Genomic DNA, 20,912 nt, shown 5'->3' with positions numbered 1-20,912 from the left:
TGCCAATCTATGTGAGCTAATACTTTGGAAATACTGAGTCACTCACTCTCACGGAGTTTGGCTGAGACATTTCTGATCTAGAGGTATTGCTGGTTCATAAAAAAAAAAGAAACAGTTTTCAGTCACTGAACACTTTTGCATCCTGCTTAAATGTCCTGTCAGCATTACCTGCCTATGTCATCAGCATTTACCCTGGAGATTTTCCCCTGATCTCTCTTTAAACTGGCCATCCCGTAAACAGACCCTTTCCATTCACAGAGAGTTTGTGATGAATGTTAACGATGCGTTCACTTCTCAGTGAATGTCTGTTCCTCACTGTTAGTTATTGTATGGCTCTCTTTTTTTTTCAGGGTAGAATGGGAAGAAAAGGATTTCCTGGGAAGGTTGGCCCAGAGGGAGTGAAGGTGAATAAACTCAAACTCATTTACCATTCTTTTCCATTTTCCAGAAATACAGGAAGAAGCATATTTCATAATAACTCAATGAATGACAGTGGATTTGTATCTGCAGGGAGAAGCCGGTGTCCCAGGAAAAGTTGGGTCCATGGGAGAACGAGTAAGAATTCCTGACATTGCTCCTTCCTGTGTTGAATGATGGTTCCCCAGCCACTTATCCAGGAAACTCTTTCCATTCATCCATCCAAATGCTGAGTTTTTACATTTCAGGGATTGGTGGGTTTCATCGGACCTGTGGGAGAGGCAGGACTGGCAGGAGAGAAGGTAAGACCAATAAAAAAGGAAATGAAAACAAATGGATTAATTTATTTCTAAACGCACCCTTAACCTGAGATTCAATTTTATCCTTGTGCATTTTAGGGAGACCGTGGAGAAATGGGCCTTCCCGGACCACCTGGAGTAAAAGGATCAACGGTAAGAAAAAGTAAAAAAAATTATTTAACTCACGAATACCACTAAATAGCTGTGAATGTTCAATCATAAACTTAAACATGAATATAGATATAAGGTGGTTCATGAGTAAAGATCACAATGTTTTATGAGACCCTTTGCATTACAAGGGTTGTGAAAGGACACAGCTCTTCATCTTGGCCTTCTGATTCTGAAGTGTAACTCCCTACACTGCCACCTACTGGGCAGCTGTCATAACCAACCCCCATATTTCTTCAAATTCACATGGCCAGCAGTCAGTCACAAACTTTGTCTTAATTATCTGCCCATTAAAGTGGGCTTTATGCATTATTGGCTTTGTTTTGCCACAATGTTTTAATGCTTGTTTAAAAAACTAAATTCATAATTTTTTGCCCACTTGGAAGGAGGATCTAAGCTAGTTTATGATAAGCCAAGTGCAAAAAAGTTTCCTTACTTTCCCAAAGGTATATGCTGAGAACAGGTTAGGTCAACAAGGAGAGCAAAGGCACACCACTGTTTGAGTTATTTGGGTCCTTACTGTTACATCTCATGCTCACCATATGGCCAAAGACGTCTAGTTGTAAATGGTGTAATACTGGCTCAAACAAAGGGGTGGTTATTCCAATGGAACCCATACAATGATTTATTTTGCTATTGGGATCTTATTACTACGGAAAGTTTTAAATCATCCTAAATGCCAAAGAGATCTTCCAAAAAAAATAAAAGAATGAAAAAAATGAGTAGTCCTGCAGGAGTATTGGCATAGTCCCTAGTTCTGCAGGACATGATCCTTTATGATGGCTGTTGGAGCTACAAACACTTCTTTTCCTCGACATTACTTATAAATTCTCAGGGCTTTTTTATTTCTAATTCTGTGACTGTACGTGAAACACTTGAGAATCCCTGAATTTTTCCACACTTTATCTTGCACAAAGATCCACACTCCTTAATCATTTTTAAAAATGTTTTTATTACAACCACAAACTTTTTTTTTTTTTTTTTTTTTTATTAATTTGGGGGAGACTGTGTGTGATAGACAAACAGAAGGTGGTGCATAATTGTGTCTACATTCACTTGTATCCAGCCCAAGTAGATAGTGTTTTGCTAAAAAAAAAAAACAACAACAAATAAAAAACTTTTGCTGCAAATTCAGCAGCAGGACTTTTTGCGTATTGGTACTTTAACCTTATGCATGCAGAAACCAACATTTTGGGGCATTCTTTTGTGTAGAATATATCAGGATGGGAAGAATTATCTTCAAATCTTTTCACAGATTCTCAATTCAGTTTGAGTCTGATATGAATTCACAAATGTCTTTTAAATCATCCCATAGTGTCTGAAGGTGAACCTCTCCCTGTGTCATGTCTTGTGCAACTTCTGGCAGATTATTTTCCAGAATTGCTCCGCACGTTTGCTTAATTCATTTTCCCATCAACTCTTATTAACTGGGAAGCTGGGAAGAAAATAAACAACCCTTTGGCCTGGTGCTGCCATCGCCAAGTCTAGCTTGTTCAGGGCGATGTGCTGTGTTAGTTTTCCACCACATGCAGCCAAAAAAAGCACATAAATTAATATTACCTTTGTGAGTTGATTTATTTTTAGGTTTCTTACTGCACACACTTCCCTTTTGTTTCAGCAGCTACCACTGTTTATTCAGTCTAGACACATGTGAGGCATAGTTGAGATGTTTTCTTTGAAGAAGCTCCAAGTTGGTCAAAAAAAATAAACCTATACGATCCACTTTCAAATACTATTTTAATGTTTCACTTTTTTTTTTTCTTTTATGGACCACTCAGTGTATATGACTGTTTGGAGAGGAGGAAGATTTAGTTATCACTGCTGTTGGCTCAGAGCCAGCTGGATTTCCCCTGAGGACATTACCACTCATACACATTCTCACTTTAAAGGAAACTCTCTGTTGGCTCTCTTCCTCATCTCCAAAGCAGAAACAGACCCTTTGGAAAAAGAAGGCATCACTAAAAATGAGAGAAGCTGCTAACAGAAAGCTCTTACTGTAAGCGTCGATGTTTTATTTCTGTGGGCTCATGACGTCAGAGGTGCCTACTCCGCTGCGAGGCCAGCAGACTGAATGGATTTTATTGTTCTCAGATGTTCTGGGGAGTCTGACCAAAACATTCCCCATTATTCCGTTCGACTTCTACAAAGGGGCCGGCCAGCAAATCGAGTCCAATAAAAAAAAAGAAAAAAGAAAAGAAGCGAGAGAATAAAGGAGCCAGAAGTGGCATGTTTTCTTATATAAAATCAGCTCCTCAAGCTGTTCTCTGGCCTCTCTGATTTTCTCTGTTTGCGCATTAAATCTGTTTTCAAGCAAAGAGTTCTACTCCAGGAAGAAAGTCAATCTATTCCTTCTAAGAAAACTCTGCACAGTCTAGTTGATTTACACCAAATTAATGTGAACACGTCTGTAATTAATTCCAAATTGGAGAATTAACTCTGGAGAAACTTCTTTCCAGTCACTGCAAGAGCTGCAGAATTGGCAATATGTGTTGTTAATAAACCATGAAAGCTCCTTTGTATCATTTTCTTTTGTAATTTAAAGTTGGATTTAATGTCTTTTGTGCATTTTTGCAAACACAACAGGGTCACCCAGGGACACCAGGTGAGACTGGACCTCCTGGACCACCAGGAAGACCAGTAAGTCATCACTTTTTTCCCCCCTCCTTTTTTTATTTTGCACTCAAAAAAAAAGTCACTGAATGCTCTTTTTACTCGAGCTGTAAGTTTAGCAACTGTAGACGACCTCATTCTGTAGGGCTAATATTCCCAATATGCTGCAGAGTTTTCCTGAGTATTATGAACTTTGACAGCCTCCCGCTGAATGCGCATTATCTGCCTGTCAGTCATAAACCCAACACCTATAACCAATTACAAGCTGCTGCCAGCCCCCCTCGTCCCTGAGGTGTGTCTCTACCGTGGCCCATGCTTGGCTTAGAGCAGGCCCTGCCCCGGTTCAAAGTGGGGGCCACTGAGCCACCAAAACAAACATAAACATAGAACTTTGGGGGCAGCAGGACAGGATTCCTGAGCGGGCTCTTTAATTGGTGTGAGTGACAGATCTAACAACAAACCTTGTTCTGTGTTCTTGAGGTCAGACTGCTCCCTCCCTGGGGTCAATAGCCAGGGGGGCCTCTGGTCTGTCAGTGTAAACCTTTGTTTTATCTTTCCATCCTTTTTTCTCTTTTTCTACCCCATTTCCTTTCCCCTTTATTCCCTTTTTTTTTTCTTTTGTTCATTAGGGCCCTACCGGAGCAAGTGGGCCAGCCGGCACCAGAGGACCCAAAGGCTTGCGGGTAAGCTAACAGGTTGACACAAGCTTTAATCGCTGATCTGCTGTGAAGGCGTCCCAGCATCAGCCAGTTCGGTTCAAGGAAGTGTGTAAATATTCTGATGTTTGTTTATGAGAGGAATAAACAGCTACTTCTGCAACTTCTGCACTACTAGAAAACATCAGGAACCCAGTGAGGTGACATTAAGCTTCCTCAGAGACATTGTTTCCCTTTACATCAGCAAACTTAAATCAATTTTACAGGCATTTATGTGATGATTAATAAATAGTAGTACATCATTGTTAAGTCACTGCAAAAGGATACATGCATTTATATTTTTAACAAATAATAATCTAAAAAAAAATGTGGCGTGCCATATATTTTATATATTTGACTCAGCTCCCCTGAGTCAGTACTTTGTTGAACTACTTTTACATGCAGCCACGTCCGCAAACCTTCTGGTTTGCATAAAACAGCACATTTATATAGATTTTTTATTTATTTTTTAAATGCCCTCTATTTTCAAAACACCCTAAGCTCAGTAGCATTGGAGTGTGAGCATGTCAGAGATTCTCAATCAGATTTAAGTTTCAGGGTTGCCCTGATTGTAGCTCCATCCATTTTTTTGTAACAATTCTGACCATCTTCTATGTTAGCGCCAAAGATAATCGTCCACACATGATGATGATGATGATGATGATGATGATGATGATGATGATGATGATGATGATGATGAGGATGATGATGATTATTCCACCACTACCGGCCCTTGTCCGGGTTGATGATCAGTTTTGCTCTGGCATTTTTTTTCTCTGTTAATGATAGACAGACAACCTGAAATAAATACACGCCTGAAGCCAACCATGATTATATTAATTTCTTAAAAAAGAAAAAGAAAAAGAATACCTTGCTTTCAAAGCTTATGCACCAATAATACTTTTAAATATTGGAGACAGTGGCTTTAATATAGTCATGCTTGTTCTCTGTTTTCAAGGCGAAGAATATTAAGTCAGCTGAAACATTTTAATCCTATGGTTATGTAATCTAAGAATCTTAATTCTAAATTTAGACAACGTTTTTTTCTGTTAACCATGTGAGGAGGAGAAAATAACCCTGAGGTTGTTTTTTGTTTTTTTGTCAGAAGCCTTTATGGAAAACTAGGCTTGCTGTGGTTGGCCTGGGCATACTCTCACTCCAGTATGTGTTTTTGGTTAGTGCTAATGTCAGCAGATTCCCCTGCTTTGTCCAAGATTAGAAAGTTGAATGATTCATTTACCTACACAAAACATTTCATCACAGCAAGAAGCAAGTTATGGAAAAATAATCTTTTTTCTTTTTGAAAGTAACACTCAACAGCAGCTTAAAAATGAAGGTGAAACGACTTACAAGAAGATATATGTGATTTTATGTGTAAAGCTTGATGTAGAAAAACATGAAAAAAACAGAAAAACATCTGTCGGATTCAAAATTGGAATGCTGAATAATGTGAAAGTGTCTGCATGGCTTCAGAACATAAAAAAGTTGGCTCCAGTGCTGCCTTTATTTTCACTCACCGAACTAAGTACCTTCATATTGTCATGTTACAACCACAGGTTTCATAATGCTGTTAAGTTTCTGTGTGAGAGACTTGCACAAATTGTTGCATAATGTGAAATGGACGAAAAATTATCAATGGTTTTCCAACATTTTATCAAGAAATACCTTAAACATGTAGGATACAGTTTTACTCAGCTCCCTTTACACTGAATAAATTCAGTTCAACTTTCCTAGAGTCCCATAATTTGGAAGAGTTGCTAACTTTATTCTCAGTATATGTCCAGTAGTTTTGTGAAGGTCTAAGAGTTTTTTGGGGGGATTTTTTTTTTTAGAACAAACTGCATAATAAGAGGAAAGGAACACACAAGACAGGTCAGGGATGAAATTGTTTAGGGGATTAAGACAGGATTAGGTTATACAGTCGTGCACTCCGCAAGTCATTCCTGTGAAGAAGAAAGGCAAAGAAAAGCACAAGAAGTCCTGTTTATAGTTTGTCACAAGCCAGAGGACCCGGAAAACATGTGGCAGAATGTGTTTAGGTCAGATTGACACAAAACACTGGAGACTAGAGCAAAGATTCAGCTTCCAGCAGAAGAGCGACAGAAAGTCAGAGCAACAATAAAAGGGTTGAGGATCAAATCATTCTCTTGTGTTAGAAGGGCCTGGACAAACTCCAGACCTAAATTCCATTGAGAATCAAGACTTGAAAAATGTATATGTATGTTCACAACAGTTCTCTCTCCATTCTCTAGGTTTTTTTTTAGCTGAGTAGAAATGACATAACTTTTAGTCTCTAGATGTGAAAAGCTGATAGAGGCTTATTGTAAATAACTTGTAGATTTAGCAACAAATGGCAAAATTGACTGACAAAGTGGCTGAATATAAATGCATATTACACTTTGGTGCTTTTTACAAAAAAAGAAATATTAACAATACATATTTTCTTCCACGACACAAATATCACCCTTTTGTGGTAATCTCTCACATAAAATCCCAATGAAGTATGTTAACATTTGTAGTCTTAATGTTACCACATGCAGAAATGTTCTGGGATTGCATTATATCTGTGTGCTTAAAAACTACTTAAAATGATTAAATGAGAGTCCCAAGTATTTCAAATCCAACTCTGTATCCAATATTTTCATTTTAAAATACATGGAACGAATGATTTCTCTGGCTATCTAAGGAACAAATCCAGAGTTAATATGTACCATGTTGCAGAGCATTATTCCTACTACTCAGCAGTTTGTGGTTGCTTCTGAGCTGGTTTAAATTGAACTGGTTGAATTCATGCTTTTGGTATTCATTTTGTCTGCCATTTTTGTTAGTCAGAAAAGAGTCTTGAATCCACGGTACATTAAAGTTCCTGGATGTAGCTTGTTTCTTTTTGTTAATTATTTGACTGGAAGTGGAGGGGGGAATATTTTCCCTACTCATCAGCTAATCAGCTAATGTAAACGGAACCAGCGGGAAGCAGGTACCCCAGACAGGAATGTTAATGAGCAGTGGCCATCCAGCTCTATGTATAATAGGCTTATAGCACTTCAGCTATTGTTATTGCCTTTGGGCCAGACTCCCACTGCGCCTGGTCATCAGTCAGTCAAACAACAAGGCCTCCTTCAGTGTGATGTCCTGAGAAACCTGCCATGAAAAAAAAAAACTACTTGTATAACAACCAACAACCAGGAGATTGATAGAGATTTTTAATGCATTCACTGTTAATTAGTGAGCATCGCAATGTCGGTAATGCTGCATTTTCCAGAGTAAAGCTATGAAATTTGACTGGATGCAGGTGCAAAGCAGATGAAGTGTATTGGAACGCTGCCTTGACTTATATTTGTTTTTATTGGTCACTAGACAGGAGTTTGCAGCAGTTTGGATTAATTATGTTTGAAGGTTTCACTCGTCTAAGATAAACAGTTGATCTGTGTTGATCTTTTGTGTATTTAAGTTTGAACTCTTTTGCCCTGAATCCATTAGTAAAGTCAATGTTAGGATAAGGTCAGTAAGTTTCACTACTAGAAAGGCCAGCCACCTTTTAGTATATCAAGACTCTGCATACATATATTTTTACATATATATATATATATATATATATATATATATATATATATATATATATATATATATATATATATATATATATATATAAGTGTGTTGCTTTTTTTGTAGAAATGCAGTTTACAGATATTGCGACCCTCACATGAGGACATGCTGGTTGTTTTGTCTGGTGGTGCTACAGTGACCTCTGTTGGTGAAGTGACACATGTCTTGTTTTCTCAGGGAGCAATGGGGCCTGATGGTCTAACAGGAGAGATGGGGTCAGAGGGCAAGAAGGTAAGAGTGCTGGCATGTACTCAATAAAATTATACAGTTGAACTGTATGAACATAAGAATTATGTATATTTTTCAAAGACAAACACTTAAAAGAAATTGGTGGCGAACTGCACTTGTCTTCCGTTTTATCTGAGGAATAGTACATATACAATTAACTTGACACTAGTTGTCTTATCTTTTCTCTTCACTGAAGGGATCTGATGGCCCTCCAGGAAAAATAGGTTTCCCAGGATCACAGGTGAAACTCCTAAACACCGTTCTACTTTTCGTTTCTATGTCAGATGTGGGGGGTTTTTTGGGAAGGGGGTGGGGGGTTGGCTACTATGTTCTCAAAAGTATTCAACCCTTTGAAAATGTTTTGTTGTTTTAATACTAAGTGGAAGTAAATATTATGTCATCTATTATTTTTTAGTAACACTTCTAATATCTGTCAGACACAAGTCAAATTAATAATTTTAATTCCCTCATTTCATTAATATGTTTAGTCAAGATAGAAGAAAAATATTTTTAGAACAGATTTGATTTTAACCAGCTCTAGTTTTCCACAACTGACTTTTGTTAATCCTGTCTTGCCATCCTTTATGTCCCCACAGGGAAAGATCGGAGAGCCGGGAGACTCTGGGCCAAAAGGTTTTCCAGTAAGATCAATGTTTTGATTTTTGTTGTTATTGTTGTTGATATTGTTGTTTTGTTTTTTTTCTGTGACATAGATCACTGAAAATAAACAAGTTGTTCTATAAATTGATAGGTTAACACATAAATTAGAGATGCAAGGCTAAAATGGTTCAGACATATTGTATGTAGATGAGGAGTGGTGGATTTATTGGACAGAGCTTCATGGGCAGAGAGAAGGAGAATTGGCAGAGGGTTGGTGTAGCTGAGACGGATGACATGAATATGGTAATATCTGCTTTGAAAGCCAAGACAAGAAGAAGCTTTCTAAAATCTGGTTCATAATGCTTATGTATACCTGCTAAAAAAAAATAAGGACTTTGTGTAAACAACGTGTGTTTCCTGCCAAGTATTGTGTTAATTTTAGATTATGTACTGCCATCTTCCTAAACTCACAGATTGTTTTGTTGTCAGGGAATCCAAGGGCCTTCTGGACCCCCAGGAGACAAGGGAATAGCCGGCGACCCGGTATGTTTAGATTTGTAAACTTTTGACCCAGCCCTCAACATCTTTGTGGTATTATCAGTCCAGCTCATCAAACATGTCTTCATCTCTTTCAAGAAATAGAACTTTAGTTTAAGTCTCCCGTCCCTGTAGTAAATCAGAACTGGTGAAACACAGAAATGAACTTTAAAACATTATATTACTCATTTATGTGTTTCTACGTGACATTCCCACCGAAGCTGTCACAAAGTTGTCTCATTTTTCTTTTTTTGTGGTAGGTTTTAGCATAAATTCCAGGTAACAAGAGCTTTGAAAATATAGCTTTAGCAGACATTGCCTCCATATTTGTTCATTTTCCAAATTTTTGTGCTGATAACGTTTGTAATATTTTAATTATTGCTGCAGCCTTGGTTGTAATGTAAGGTCAGAACACTCCCTTTAAAGATTCACTCTCAGGCAAGCACTGCACATTTGATTTTGACCTGTGATCACCAATAATAGATTGCTGATATATAAAGATTTCCTGTTTGGGAATTAAATTTTGACATATATGTCTTTTCTTTTTTCTTTCTTTCTTCCTTTCTGTTTCCTTACTCTGAGCTTATTTTCTGAAATATAAATGAATGAAATGTGGAAAGTTTGAATGAATCTTCATTATTTGGATTTTTATACATCAGCTGGGGAGTTATGATTTCTATTTCCTCCTTTAGTCAGCAAAATTTTATAATAGAAGACCAACCATTATCGACATGATAAGCTTACACTTAGAGATTGTATTTTATAATGAAACAGCATAATTAAGTTGCTTATTATGTTGATTGGGTCATCAAATAGGTTTAATCCATCCATTTTCTGATTGTTTTTCTATTTATGTTGTTATTTTTGTTCAAATAGTACTAGATCTGATTTCTTCATTGTAATGATCATTCAAGCTACCATGTTATCTTCTGCAGGGACCACCCGGACCGCCTGGGACTGTTGGATTGTTAGGAGAAATTGGTCCGAAGGTAAGCAAATATACCCCTTGCAAAGCTATTCAACTTTTCACGCCTTTTCACATTCCATCCACAAATGTCAATGTGTTTTCTTGAGCTTCAATGTACCAGACCAACACATAATTGAGCACACACGTGTTTCCAAAGAAAATCTGAAATGCGTATACCATACCTATGTGTCGATAATTTGTAGAAGCACTTTTTTCTCTTAATTGCAGCTGCAAGATCAGTCAGATGGAAAATCAATTTTAAAGTCTTGCCTCAGCTTCTCAATAAGATGTCTAATCTCCAGCTGTACATTCAGGAATGTTGTCTGTCTGGAAGGTGGATCTTCACCAAAGTCCCAAGTCTTTTGCAGCTTCTAACAGGTTTCTTTCTAGCATTGGCCGTTGATTTAATTCCATTCATGTTCTCATGATCTCTGACCATGTTCCACGTCACTGCTGAGGAAAAGCATTCCTACAACATGATGCTCCAATCACCGTGTTTCATGATGGGGTTGGTGTGTTCAGGATGATGGGAATTGTCAGTTTTCCTTCAGTTTGCTTCATGGTCAAAAAGTGAAAGTCTGGTTTCATGTGACTACACCTACATGTTAACTGTGACCTCTATATGACTTACGACAAACTGGAAGCAGGATTTTCCACAGTTTTCTTCCAACACTTGCTTTCTTATTGCCACTTCTCCATAGCAGCTAGATTTGTAGAAAGATTAATATCTGTCTTGTCAAAAGATTCTTTTACCTGATCTGTGGATATTTGCAGAGAATTACCACAACCCTCTTCTGTGTTTGATTTATTTGCCTCTTCCCCAGGCTGTCAGTTTAGGTGTTTTGGTAGTTTTTCAGGTATTTCATGCTCTTAACAATGTCAGATGATGAACAGTGCTTCATGTCTTCATGGGCAAAGCTTTGTATTTTGTTTCATCAGTTAACTGGTCAAAAAGTTGTCTCTGACTTTTAAGTTACACTTTTAAAAGTGGTATCAAGGTTAAAAGGGATGAATATGCCATAATTATCTGATTTGATCTGTAAATAAAACAAAAATGGTAAATTATGAAAACTTTTTTTCCACAATGCTGTGTTGGTCTGTCACATGCAATCTCAATCTATGCATTAATGTTTGTGAGAGGACAAAATTGGGTCTACAGACTTATTCAAGGAGTTTCACAGATACATATATTTACATCTGTTTTATTACAAGTAAAATACAAATATGTGATTTTTAGCTTCTTTCACTGGATTAATAAAATCAGTAATTTACCTTATTAAACTAATTAACTTCAGCTCACATCGTCCTTTTTCATGTTGACTACAGTTAAGAAAGTAAATAATGGAACTTAGCATTGATGTATTGTTTTCATGCTGTGAAAACAATACATAATTTAAAACAAATTTTAAATTATTTAAAATTTAAAACAAATGTTAAATGTTAAATTTAACATTTTAAATCAGGTTTATAATTTTACTATGGACACTTTTCTAGGGTCCTGATGGCAAAGAGGGTGAACCAGGACTTCCAGGCGAACCTGGGGAGAAGGCAAGCAAACGAAACCATCGTAATTATGCCCGAATGTTTCATGTAGGTTCTTTTTATCAACACTAATTTGCTGTTTCTGGGTCTCAGGGGGGGCTTGGATCATCAGGGAACATCGGAGAGCAAGGACTCATAGGACAGAGGGTGAGTTTGTCTGAACCGAGTTATGAAACCACTTGGTTTACTGAAAAGCTGGAGAGCTGGTTCACTTTGGAGTTTTGTATGTATTTATGTGTGCAGGGAGAGCCAGGCCTAGAGGGAGAAGCTGGTCCTGCTGGTCCTGATGGAGCAAAGGTAAACATAATTGCACACAACACTTAATGTTGCATAATTATGTTATTGGGGAAAATACATTAAAGAATGAGCAAAAATTCAAATAGCCACATGTATTTATGTGATCAGGGTGAAAAAGGTGACATGGGTCAGGAGGGTGACAAAGGTGAAAAAGGTGAAACTGGACTAAAGGGAAAGGAAGGTCCACCTGGTAGTCCTGGACTCACTGGCGTCCGGGTAAGTGAAACATCTGCTTGAATAATTCATGCACAATTCACTACCTTGACCATAAAGCATCTATTTGAGCTTTATCAATTCGTTTCTTTATTGTTTTTACTTAAGGGTTCAGAAGGAAAGCCCGGTAAAATCGGTGAACGAGGCAAACCAGGCCTAAAGGTACAAACATAAAATTACTTAAAAATCACTTAGTAACAACTATTATTCAAAAAAAGAGGGACAGACAACATCTGCTTCAAAACCTTGGAGTTAATTATCCTGCTTTATGCATGTCTAGGGGGCTAAGGGTCAGCTGGGTCACCTTGGAGAAACTGGAACAGTGGGAGAGACTGGACCGCCAGGATTTGTAGGGCCGAAGGGTTCCAGAGGGACTATAGGACATGCGGTAAAGTAGAACAGTAATGATGAAGACACACTTAAAGCAGCCATTACTTAAACTGAAAACACTTGAGATGTTATAATGGATGGTGTGATTAACTGCATATTTGCTTGCCGCAGGGAGCTCCGGGCCGAATGGGTCAACAAGGTGAAATTGGTCTTCTAGGCTATGAGGTTAGAGAAATTATTAGCATAATATTCAAAAATATTCATAAAACTAAAATTCTGTCATGTTATAACTACAAACCTCAATGTATTCTATTGGCATTTTATGTGATGGACCAACACAAAGTGAAAGGCAATTGATTAATGGTTTTCAGAATTTGTCACAAGCATAATTTTGAGATACCCCAAACTAAAATCTGCTGCAGCAACTGAAGGCTCTTTTATGTAGACCTAGCTAACCTAAAGGTTAACCTAGAGAACCTAAAGGTTAACCTAGAGATTAGCCAGGCCTCTCTAGTGAGTCTTCTCTAGCTAGAAGTTTGCTAGGTTAACCTATAGCTAAACATTAACTAGCTAGGTTAACATTTAGCTAGGTTAGCTAGGTTTAGGTAGGTTAAGAGGTTGCATGTTTAACCTAGAGGTTATCTTCTACTTAGCTATGTTGGGTAGAGAAGAGTCGGTTCTTCTTGTAGAAAAGTTGTTAAGAGAAGGTTATTGTGAGGAAAAAAAGATAAAGAGTCCATTACAAGTCATGAAGGCAACACTGCAAATATGTAGAGGAAGTTCTTCTAGTCACATGAAATGAAAATTGAACTCTTGCAAAACATATAAAACGATACCCCTATTGTTGTGCCAAAATCGCACTCTGGGGAGTAGTAGATCTGAGCTAGTAGAAGGATAGATGGCACTGAATACAGGAAAACGATGGAAGAAAACCTTTATGCAAAATCTGCAAAAATCTTTAGTATGGGATGAAAGTTTTCCTTCCAATAGGATAACAACCCTAAACAGACACATAACACTAAAGATGAACTGTTTACATCCAGACATATACGTGTCTTGTGGTGGTCCTGTCAAATTCTCCTGCTGCAATTGCAGTTGAGGTTGGTTCTATAAAGAGTTCAGATGTACATAAACTGCATGAAGATTATGGATCGTTTGATAAGGGACTGAAGTATTTCATTACTTTTTATTGTCTCTTTCCCACAGGGCCATGTGGGACCACAGGGCCCCATGGGGCGTCCAGGACCAAAAGGTGAAAAGGTACACCTCATTCACTTTATGTGCAATGTTGAGCTCCAATTTTTCTGTGTAATAAGTGCAAATGGCTCAGTCTGACTTCAGCATTAACCGAACATGTCCTGATGTAGAAGTTAGAGTCTCGAAGGCATCCCAGTTTGATTTCACAACTTTGAAATTGTTTCTATTCAGGGTGAGCAGGGTGATGACGGGAAGCAGGAAGGTCCTCCTGGTCCTCCAGGTCTTATGGTAAGGCCTGTATGACTCTGATTCTCTATATTTCTGTTGGTTGTTCTTCTACAAATTAAATTTGATCAGAAAATCTTTTGTTTATATATGTATTTTCTGTGTTATCAGGGACCTCCAGGTGATAGAGGAGAGAGGGGTGAATCAGGAGACCCAGGGTACAAAGTAAGAATGACAGATTATTTAAAAACAAGTTATTTAGATATTTTGATAAAGAGTTTTAATGTTATGTTCTTAAGGGTCAAATTGGTTTGGATGGAGAACGAGGCAGACCTGGAGCTCCTGGACAACCAGTGAGTGACCAAGCTTTAATGTCATGCAGAGCAGAGTTTATGCAAAACAAGCTCTATTCACGCAGATTTTCTTGGTATGCTCTCATTTACGAAAAAGCATTGTTTTGATTGCAGGGACATCCCGGGCCTCGTGGACAAAAAGGACCTAAAGGGGCCAAGGGAGACCAAGTAAGGATGTGAAGAAATGCGATATCTGTAAAGAAAAATACTTGCAGAAATACAAAATCAAAAACCAGTGGATGTGAATCACAAAGCATTGCATTAAAATAAACATCGTTCAATGGGGGCATGAGGCAATAATTTGACAACAGATGTGAAGTCACCACATCATACAATGTTGTTTACAACATCGTACTACTAAACTACGTTGTATGGAAAGTTTCTAAATCTGTTTCAAGATAAAGAAGGAAAGAAAAAGAGAAAGAAAAGACCATAAAATAAAATTTGAACAATTCAATAGATGTCCTCAGAAATGTGGTTTAGTAAGAAAAAAGACTTGAGCACTTATAAGATGGATTCTTTGTTAAGTCTAAGTTAATAGTGTTTACCCTCTAATTTAGGAAGGCATGGCATTTCAGTATTTTGATGCAGTTAGTTTACTTAAGCAACAGACCGGAGAACTTGTTGCACTGCTAAGATTTTTTTAGAAGCATTTACTGAGCTTGTTTTAGATTACTAGACTATTTACTGGGTTGTTTAACAAGCTTAACTATTAGTGCAACATTATGTTAAAATCAACAGGCCTTTGACAAAACTAGAAACTTGAGGGCAGAAAGAGCAAGTAAAATGTTGATTCAGTCATAAAAATAAAAACAACTTAGAAGTGAAAATTATTTAAGTATTTCACAGTTTAAAAATGTCTTTTTTCATCATCCAGGGTGAAAAAGGCAAAAAAGGACAACCCGGACAAAAAGGATCTAGAGGAACTGAGGTATGTTATTGACTTCTTGTAGGACAAAGCTGTTCAAATTTCCTAGAGCTAATTCTTGTTCATGTTTTTAGGCTGGGATTTTCACTGATACAAATTCTTCCAAACAATGAAAGAAACATTTCCAAAAATAAATAAAAAAATTGAAGTTCAACAGCAGAAATTTATCATTTCAAATTCAAAATTTATATTTTGTTGATGACATCACTTGCTGTCATTTCAGGACCATTGGCATCCAACAGTTTTTACTCCAAGGCATATTACGGCTCTATTATGGACTATGTTAGCTAATTACAACAAGCGACTCGCAACCACTTTAATTGCACAGACTAAACTAAAGATAAATTCAAGAGCAAGAAATAATAAAACCTTAAATCAAAAACGTTGTAGGAGTAATCTTTTAATAAGGTGAACGTATGAGACATTCATTCATGTTTTGGATCTATTCTCTGATCCCTTTCATACAAAAACAAACCCACTTTGTTAATTTCAGTGAAACATTATGTGTTTAGTTTAAGTAGGTAAAATAATTTTAAAAATTGCTAATTTTTGTGTTTTAAGGAAAACTTATTTTTAATTATTTTTTGTGAGCCTGAAGTACTTTAAACTGGAAAAATCTGTGGAAAAATCTTTGGACACAAATATTGTATATGGGCACAGTAAGCCAATGTGTGTCTCAAAGAACTTTTGGAATTTTTTTTTTTTTTTTTACAAGAAGTACTCTCATCTCTTGATTTTTTTAAACATTTATTTTATAAAAGTAAATCTCTGTCATTTTTTTTTTCAATTTATTTTAATATAATATTTTAACATCGTGTTTTGCATAACTGCAGAGGCAAAATTACACATTTCTAAACATGTTTTAAAAATGAAAAACCTGAAAAGTGCAACATCCATTTTGTCTTTACCTCCCTCATTTATTCTGACTCCTGCAAATAAAATCCAATGTAACCAATGAACTTCAGAAGTCACCTGGTTAGTCATGTTTACAAGGAATGCTTAAGCCAGAGAGGTAAAATAACAAAATGTAGGATTCGGGTACATAAATGGTTGTAACACCTTCATTCTCCTCAGGGTGGGGGTGGTCCTCCTGGTCCCAGAGGTGTGGTGGGCCCAGAGGGGCGTGAGGGAGCACCTGGGGAGGATGGAACCACGGGAAAAGATGGAAGCAAAGGCATGCCGGTGAGGCATCTTTACAACTCGTTTCATAAAGGTTTTCAATAACATAGCTATTGACTTTCTGGACTGATTATATGTAGTTATTGTATAAAATTATTGTAATAGTCTACGCAAACAATTTGCCATATCTATCGTTGTTCCTGTCACATTTTCTCTCTATTCTGTATATCTGCAACTCTAGAAACATACCCAATATCGTCCACTGGTTCAAGGGGATTGGATATTTTAAATGCTGGTGCTGTGAACCGATCATTAACTTTCTCTATTTGTGAACAGGGAGAGCACGGTGATGATGGGGTGGTAGGCCTTCCTGGTAAATCTGGTGGACGCGGCAAAACTGGTGTTCCAGGACTCCCCGGAGATCAGGGAGGCGTAGGGCCAAAGGTGAAAGGAAAAAATAAATGGGCACAACTATTGCTCTTTGGTTGTCATTGCGTTGACATATTATTGGTCATGTCTTCACCGATAATTTAACTGTTTATCCGTCCACTCAGGGGGAGCAAGGTCTTCGAGGCCAGAGTGGACCTTCAGGAAAAAGGGGTTTCAAAGGTGGAATGGGACAACAGGGGCCACAGGGAGACAGAGGACCTAAAGGACAGCCTGTGGGTGTTACTCAGACTAAGTCATTATGAATACTGTATAAATCAATCAATTCAGTTTATTTTAGATGCCTTGTTTTTCTTCATTTTTGAACTTGATTATTTTTTTCAATAGGGTGATGCAGGAGAACAAGGTTTTCCAGGAGTTCTTGGAGTTTTCGGACCAAAGGTGAGATCATTTCAAAGTAGCAACTCACAAATTGAATCAACATTGTATTGTCAAAATGTATGAAGAATTTAGAGTTGTTATAACACGACCAGTGTAGGGAATTTATATGTATATAAAGAATATATATATAAAAAATGACGGATCTTCTGTACGGAAAATAAAATCTCACCAAAAACATATAGATTTTACTGTACGTCACAAAAATTATTGCATTCATACATGGATTATTAATATGAAATCTTAAATTAATTTAATGTACATCCAGCCATCATTTGTCCTTTTGTCCATCCCTCTATCTCTCAATCCATTCACCTGTCTTACTATCCATCTATCCGTTGTTTATCCATCTCTCCATGAATCCAATATATTTCCAGTCATCCACCCATCTTTAAGGTTAAAATTATGGCGCTAATATAGAACTATATGAATTTAAGCCTGGAAAAGTATGGATTTAAAAGAATCAAAGTATTGAAAAGCATGGATTTTTTGTTGTTGTTGTCATTACAATATTCTTTCTTTATTTTTAAACAAAGCAATAAAGATTTATCCATTATACAAATCAAATGACATATTTTGCTTGAGAAAAATTAAAGTTAAGTCCTGTGAATTTATAGATGTATGCTTCCATTTTCAGGGTCCTCCTGGAGACTTTGGACCAAAGGGCATACGGGGGCCAAAGGGGCCACAGGGTGCAATGGTACATGTCTTAATAATCTAGTGAGTTTTCCGATGCTTTGCAGTCCGTTCCATTTTATCCTCTTGTGTTGTTTTCATGCAGGGTGGAAGAGGAGTTGTCGGCCCTGTTGGTATTATTGGTCCCAGTGGAAGTGCAGTATGTAGTATACCTTAAATTTCTCTTAACTTTTCTCGTCTTTCATTTTCTCGCCTACAGTATTGACTAGTCTGTGAATGTCTTCTAACAGGGTCCTAGAGGACAAAAAGGCAACCGTGGAGAGAATGTAAGTATTTCAGACTTGTTTCTGGTCTATTTTACATACTGTCAACATTGTGCACCGTATGAATACAAAACTATGGATCATTCCCAGGCTGAATACATGTCTTTATTTTCTCAAAACAGGGATTTCAAGGTCCTAGGGTATGTCTTTATATTAACTTTCTTTCCTTCAAATATTAAAAATGGATGTTTTAGTGTTCCCATATGTCATAGCAGTTTACAAGTTTCCTCTGGATGTTCGTTTTTATTTATCAGGGATCACCTGGACCTCGTGGACGTCCTGGACCTCCAGTAGGTTTCAATTTTAATAAATAATACCAAATTTCATTTCTGCTACTGAAAACTCATTGTCTAAGTAACCTCTTTTCCTCTCTGTAGGGCCCTCCTGCAATCCCTCTTTCATTTGTAAGTACCTTCATGCTAATTGTTCAGGTTTACAAGTTGCAAAAAGGGATTTACTAACACATAATTTCCAAAAGATGGTACTGAAACTGATGAAATGAATTAATGTGAGATTTCTGCTCTGCAGAAAGAAGATGGCCTTGTGATTGTTGATTCACCCACTCCTGTCAGGACTGAGGTTGGTCAGATTTGATATTTCTGTTATTTTGTGCACCGATTAGATTTTAGTAGTTGATTTCGATTCTTAAGGTTTTATAACGCTTTGATGTGTTGATTCCAATTTTAGCAATATGCAATTTTACTTTTAAAACATCAACGTGCATAAAAGAACAATATTTAAGACCTTTTTGGTTGCGTTAAAGCTACTACAGTAGCTTTTCGACTTTTGTCCCTAGTTGGACTTTTAAGACCATATTTAACAGGCCACCTAGCTGAAACTACCTTACAATAAAATACATTGTCAAGGCAGTAAATATAAAGCAAACATATTTAAATTATCTTAAGCATATTATGTTAGCTATCAGCATGGCTAGCAGCGAGTGCATATTTAAGAAAATGTAACTCTTAGATTCTTTTCATCTGTCCTCCAGCATAGACCAGCAATGGACCTGCCGATGCTCGACCCGGGAGCAGAGATCTTCAAGACCCTCCACTACCTCAGTAACTTGATCCAGAGCCTGAAAAACCCATTGGGCACTCGGGACAATCCCGCCCGTATCTGCAGGGACCTTCACAGTTGTGAACAGAAGTTAAATGACGGTGAGACAAGATACTTGTTATGCTAGATAGAGTGAGTGTTTTATCGCTTGGATAGTTTTGAAACCAAATTTGTGTTTTTTTTTTCTTAGGCACTTATTGGATAGATCCCAATCTTGGTTGCTCATCTGATACAATAGAAGTCTCCTGCAGCTTTACTCGTGGTGGACAAACTTGCCTTAAACCAATAACGGTTTCCAAGGTATACAAGATGCAATTGAAGGTTTAATGAATATTTACACAAATGGGCAGTGTTGCATTTATCTCTTTTCTTCTACAGCCGTCAATCGAGGTTGGTCGTGTCCAAATGAACTTCCTGCACCTCCTGAGCTCAGAGGCTATTCAGCACATCACCATCCACTGTCTGAACATCTCAGTTTGGAGGTCAGCTGAGGATCAGCTCCCTGACCATCGGTCAGTGAAATTCAAGGCCTGGACCGGAGAAGTGTTTGAAGTGGGAGGGGAGCTCGAGCCAGATGTTTTGGAGGACTCTTGCTGGGTAGGATTTAAGATGTTGTAACCTGGTGTAAAGCGCTTCAGACCTCATGCTCTCACACTATCTTTAAATCTGCTGACTAAAATTTATTTATTTATTGTTGCTATTGTGTTTTTAGATAAAAGATGGGCGCTGGCACCAGACCCAGTTTGTATTCCATTCCCTGGATCCCACCCTGCTCCCTGTGATCGACATCTACAACCTCCCAAAAACAAACTCTGTGTCACATTACCACCTGGAGATCGGTCCGGTTTGCTTTCTTTGAGGGCCGCAGCGTCGGTATTCTGAGCACAAAGGGATGAAAAACCTCCCCCTGCAAATCACCTTCATGCAGGCACGGAGACCAGAAAGGTCATGTAATTGTGGCCAAACATTGTCCATGTGAGGAAAAACTCACTGCCTTCCCCCCTGCCCAAAATAGACACTGCTTCACAACCAAACTCCTAGTGGACTGCAAGCAGAAAAAAAAGGAGGAAGCAAAGAGAGCAGGGCGGCGGGGTTTCAGGAGCAGGGGAGTTCTTGCACTACTGGCTTCTCAGACCAGCAAATGCTTCCTCAAGCTCCTTCAGGAGGATCTCCATGTTAAAGGATAAAATACCACGGAATGTCTCCAGGACATTTTAAGTGAAAGGAGGCCAAGTTCAGCAGTGAATATTTGAAGTAACTTATTTCCACAACTGTATACAGTCTGTATACTTTGTGTAATATTCAGATTTTGTCATAGCACCTATAGTAATTGGGATTTTGTATATATATATATATATATATATATATATATATATATATTTATATATATATATATATATATATTATTGACTTTATACATGTATATCTTTTGTAAATTAATAATCTTTAAGTGCAATAGATGAAAGTAAAAAATATATATATTTTGGAACATAGAGCTTAAAACCAGATGCTAAAGTACACTGTGCAAAAAGACACATAAGCTTTTTCTCCACAATGTCTGACATCAGATTAGACTATGCTTCTCTTGTTTTAGCTGTGTTATTTGGATTTGCTAAATGCCCGAATAGTAAGGCATTTTTTAGAGATTTAAAAAAAAAAATGCTGTTCAAATTCAGTCTTGCCTGCACCATGGGATTACTGTGGCTTTAAGAAGATGGGTAAAGTCTAGATTATGATG

The 20,912-nt window shown here is 37.5% G+C and overlaps 1 protein-coding gene across 1 annotated transcript in view; it reads left to right on the top strand.

Moving 5' to 3' along the window:
- The window catches only part of col27a1a (collagen, type XXVII, alpha 1a), a 75,220-nt gene extending 54,718 nt beyond the window's left edge, over positions 1-20,502 (top strand). The window contains exons 23-61 of the mRNA XM_044143974.1: positions 351-404; positions 511-555; positions 666-719; positions 816-869; positions 3,468-3,521; positions 4,124-4,177; positions 7,973-8,026; positions 8,220-8,264; positions 8,620-8,664; positions 9,113-9,166; positions 10,096-10,149; positions 11,622-11,675; positions 11,763-11,816; positions 11,913-11,966; positions 12,075-12,182; positions 12,288-12,341; positions 12,460-12,567; positions 12,681-12,734; positions 13,716-13,769; positions 13,938-13,994; positions 14,103-14,156; positions 14,231-14,284; positions 14,399-14,452; positions 15,162-15,215; positions 16,287-16,394; positions 16,668-16,775; positions 16,886-16,993; positions 17,106-17,159; positions 17,794-17,856; positions 17,938-17,991; positions 18,083-18,118; positions 18,238-18,255; positions 18,370-18,405; positions 18,493-18,519; positions 18,644-18,694; positions 19,107-19,275; positions 19,365-19,474; positions 19,553-19,771; positions 19,887-20,502. Coding sequence (XP_043999909.1) covers positions 351-404; positions 511-555; positions 666-719; positions 816-869; positions 3,468-3,521; positions 4,124-4,177; positions 7,973-8,026; positions 8,220-8,264; positions 8,620-8,664; positions 9,113-9,166; positions 10,096-10,149; positions 11,622-11,675; positions 11,763-11,816; positions 11,913-11,966; positions 12,075-12,182; positions 12,288-12,341; positions 12,460-12,567; positions 12,681-12,734; positions 13,716-13,769; positions 13,938-13,994; positions 14,103-14,156; positions 14,231-14,284; positions 14,399-14,452; positions 15,162-15,215; positions 16,287-16,394; positions 16,668-16,775; positions 16,886-16,993; positions 17,106-17,159; positions 17,794-17,856; positions 17,938-17,991; positions 18,083-18,118; positions 18,238-18,255; positions 18,370-18,405; positions 18,493-18,519; positions 18,644-18,694; positions 19,107-19,275; positions 19,365-19,474; positions 19,553-19,771; positions 19,887-20,033 — 2,688 coding nt within the window. The 3' untranslated portion in view covers positions 20,034-20,502. The remainder of the gene's footprint in view (positions 1-350; positions 405-510; positions 556-665; positions 720-815; positions 870-3,467; positions 3,522-4,123; positions 4,178-7,972; positions 8,027-8,219; positions 8,265-8,619; positions 8,665-9,112; positions 9,167-10,095; positions 10,150-11,621; positions 11,676-11,762; positions 11,817-11,912; positions 11,967-12,074; positions 12,183-12,287; positions 12,342-12,459; positions 12,568-12,680; positions 12,735-13,715; positions 13,770-13,937; positions 13,995-14,102; positions 14,157-14,230; positions 14,285-14,398; positions 14,453-15,161; positions 15,216-16,286; positions 16,395-16,667; positions 16,776-16,885; positions 16,994-17,105; positions 17,160-17,793; positions 17,857-17,937; positions 17,992-18,082; positions 18,119-18,237; positions 18,256-18,369; positions 18,406-18,492; positions 18,520-18,643; positions 18,695-19,106; positions 19,276-19,364; positions 19,475-19,552; positions 19,772-19,886) is intronic.
- The last annotated feature ends 410 nt before the right edge of the window (positions 20,503-20,912 follow it).

The sequence above is a fragment of the Gambusia affinis genome, linkage group LG17 (genome assembly GCF_019740435.1).
Source record: "Gambusia affinis linkage group LG17, SWU_Gaff_1.0, whole genome shotgun sequence".
NCBI lineage: Eukaryota > Metazoa > Chordata > Actinopteri > Cyprinodontiformes > Poeciliidae > Gambusia > Gambusia affinis.
Note: the sequence above shows the minus strand (reverse complement) of the source record. Positions and strands in the feature narration are given on the sequence as shown.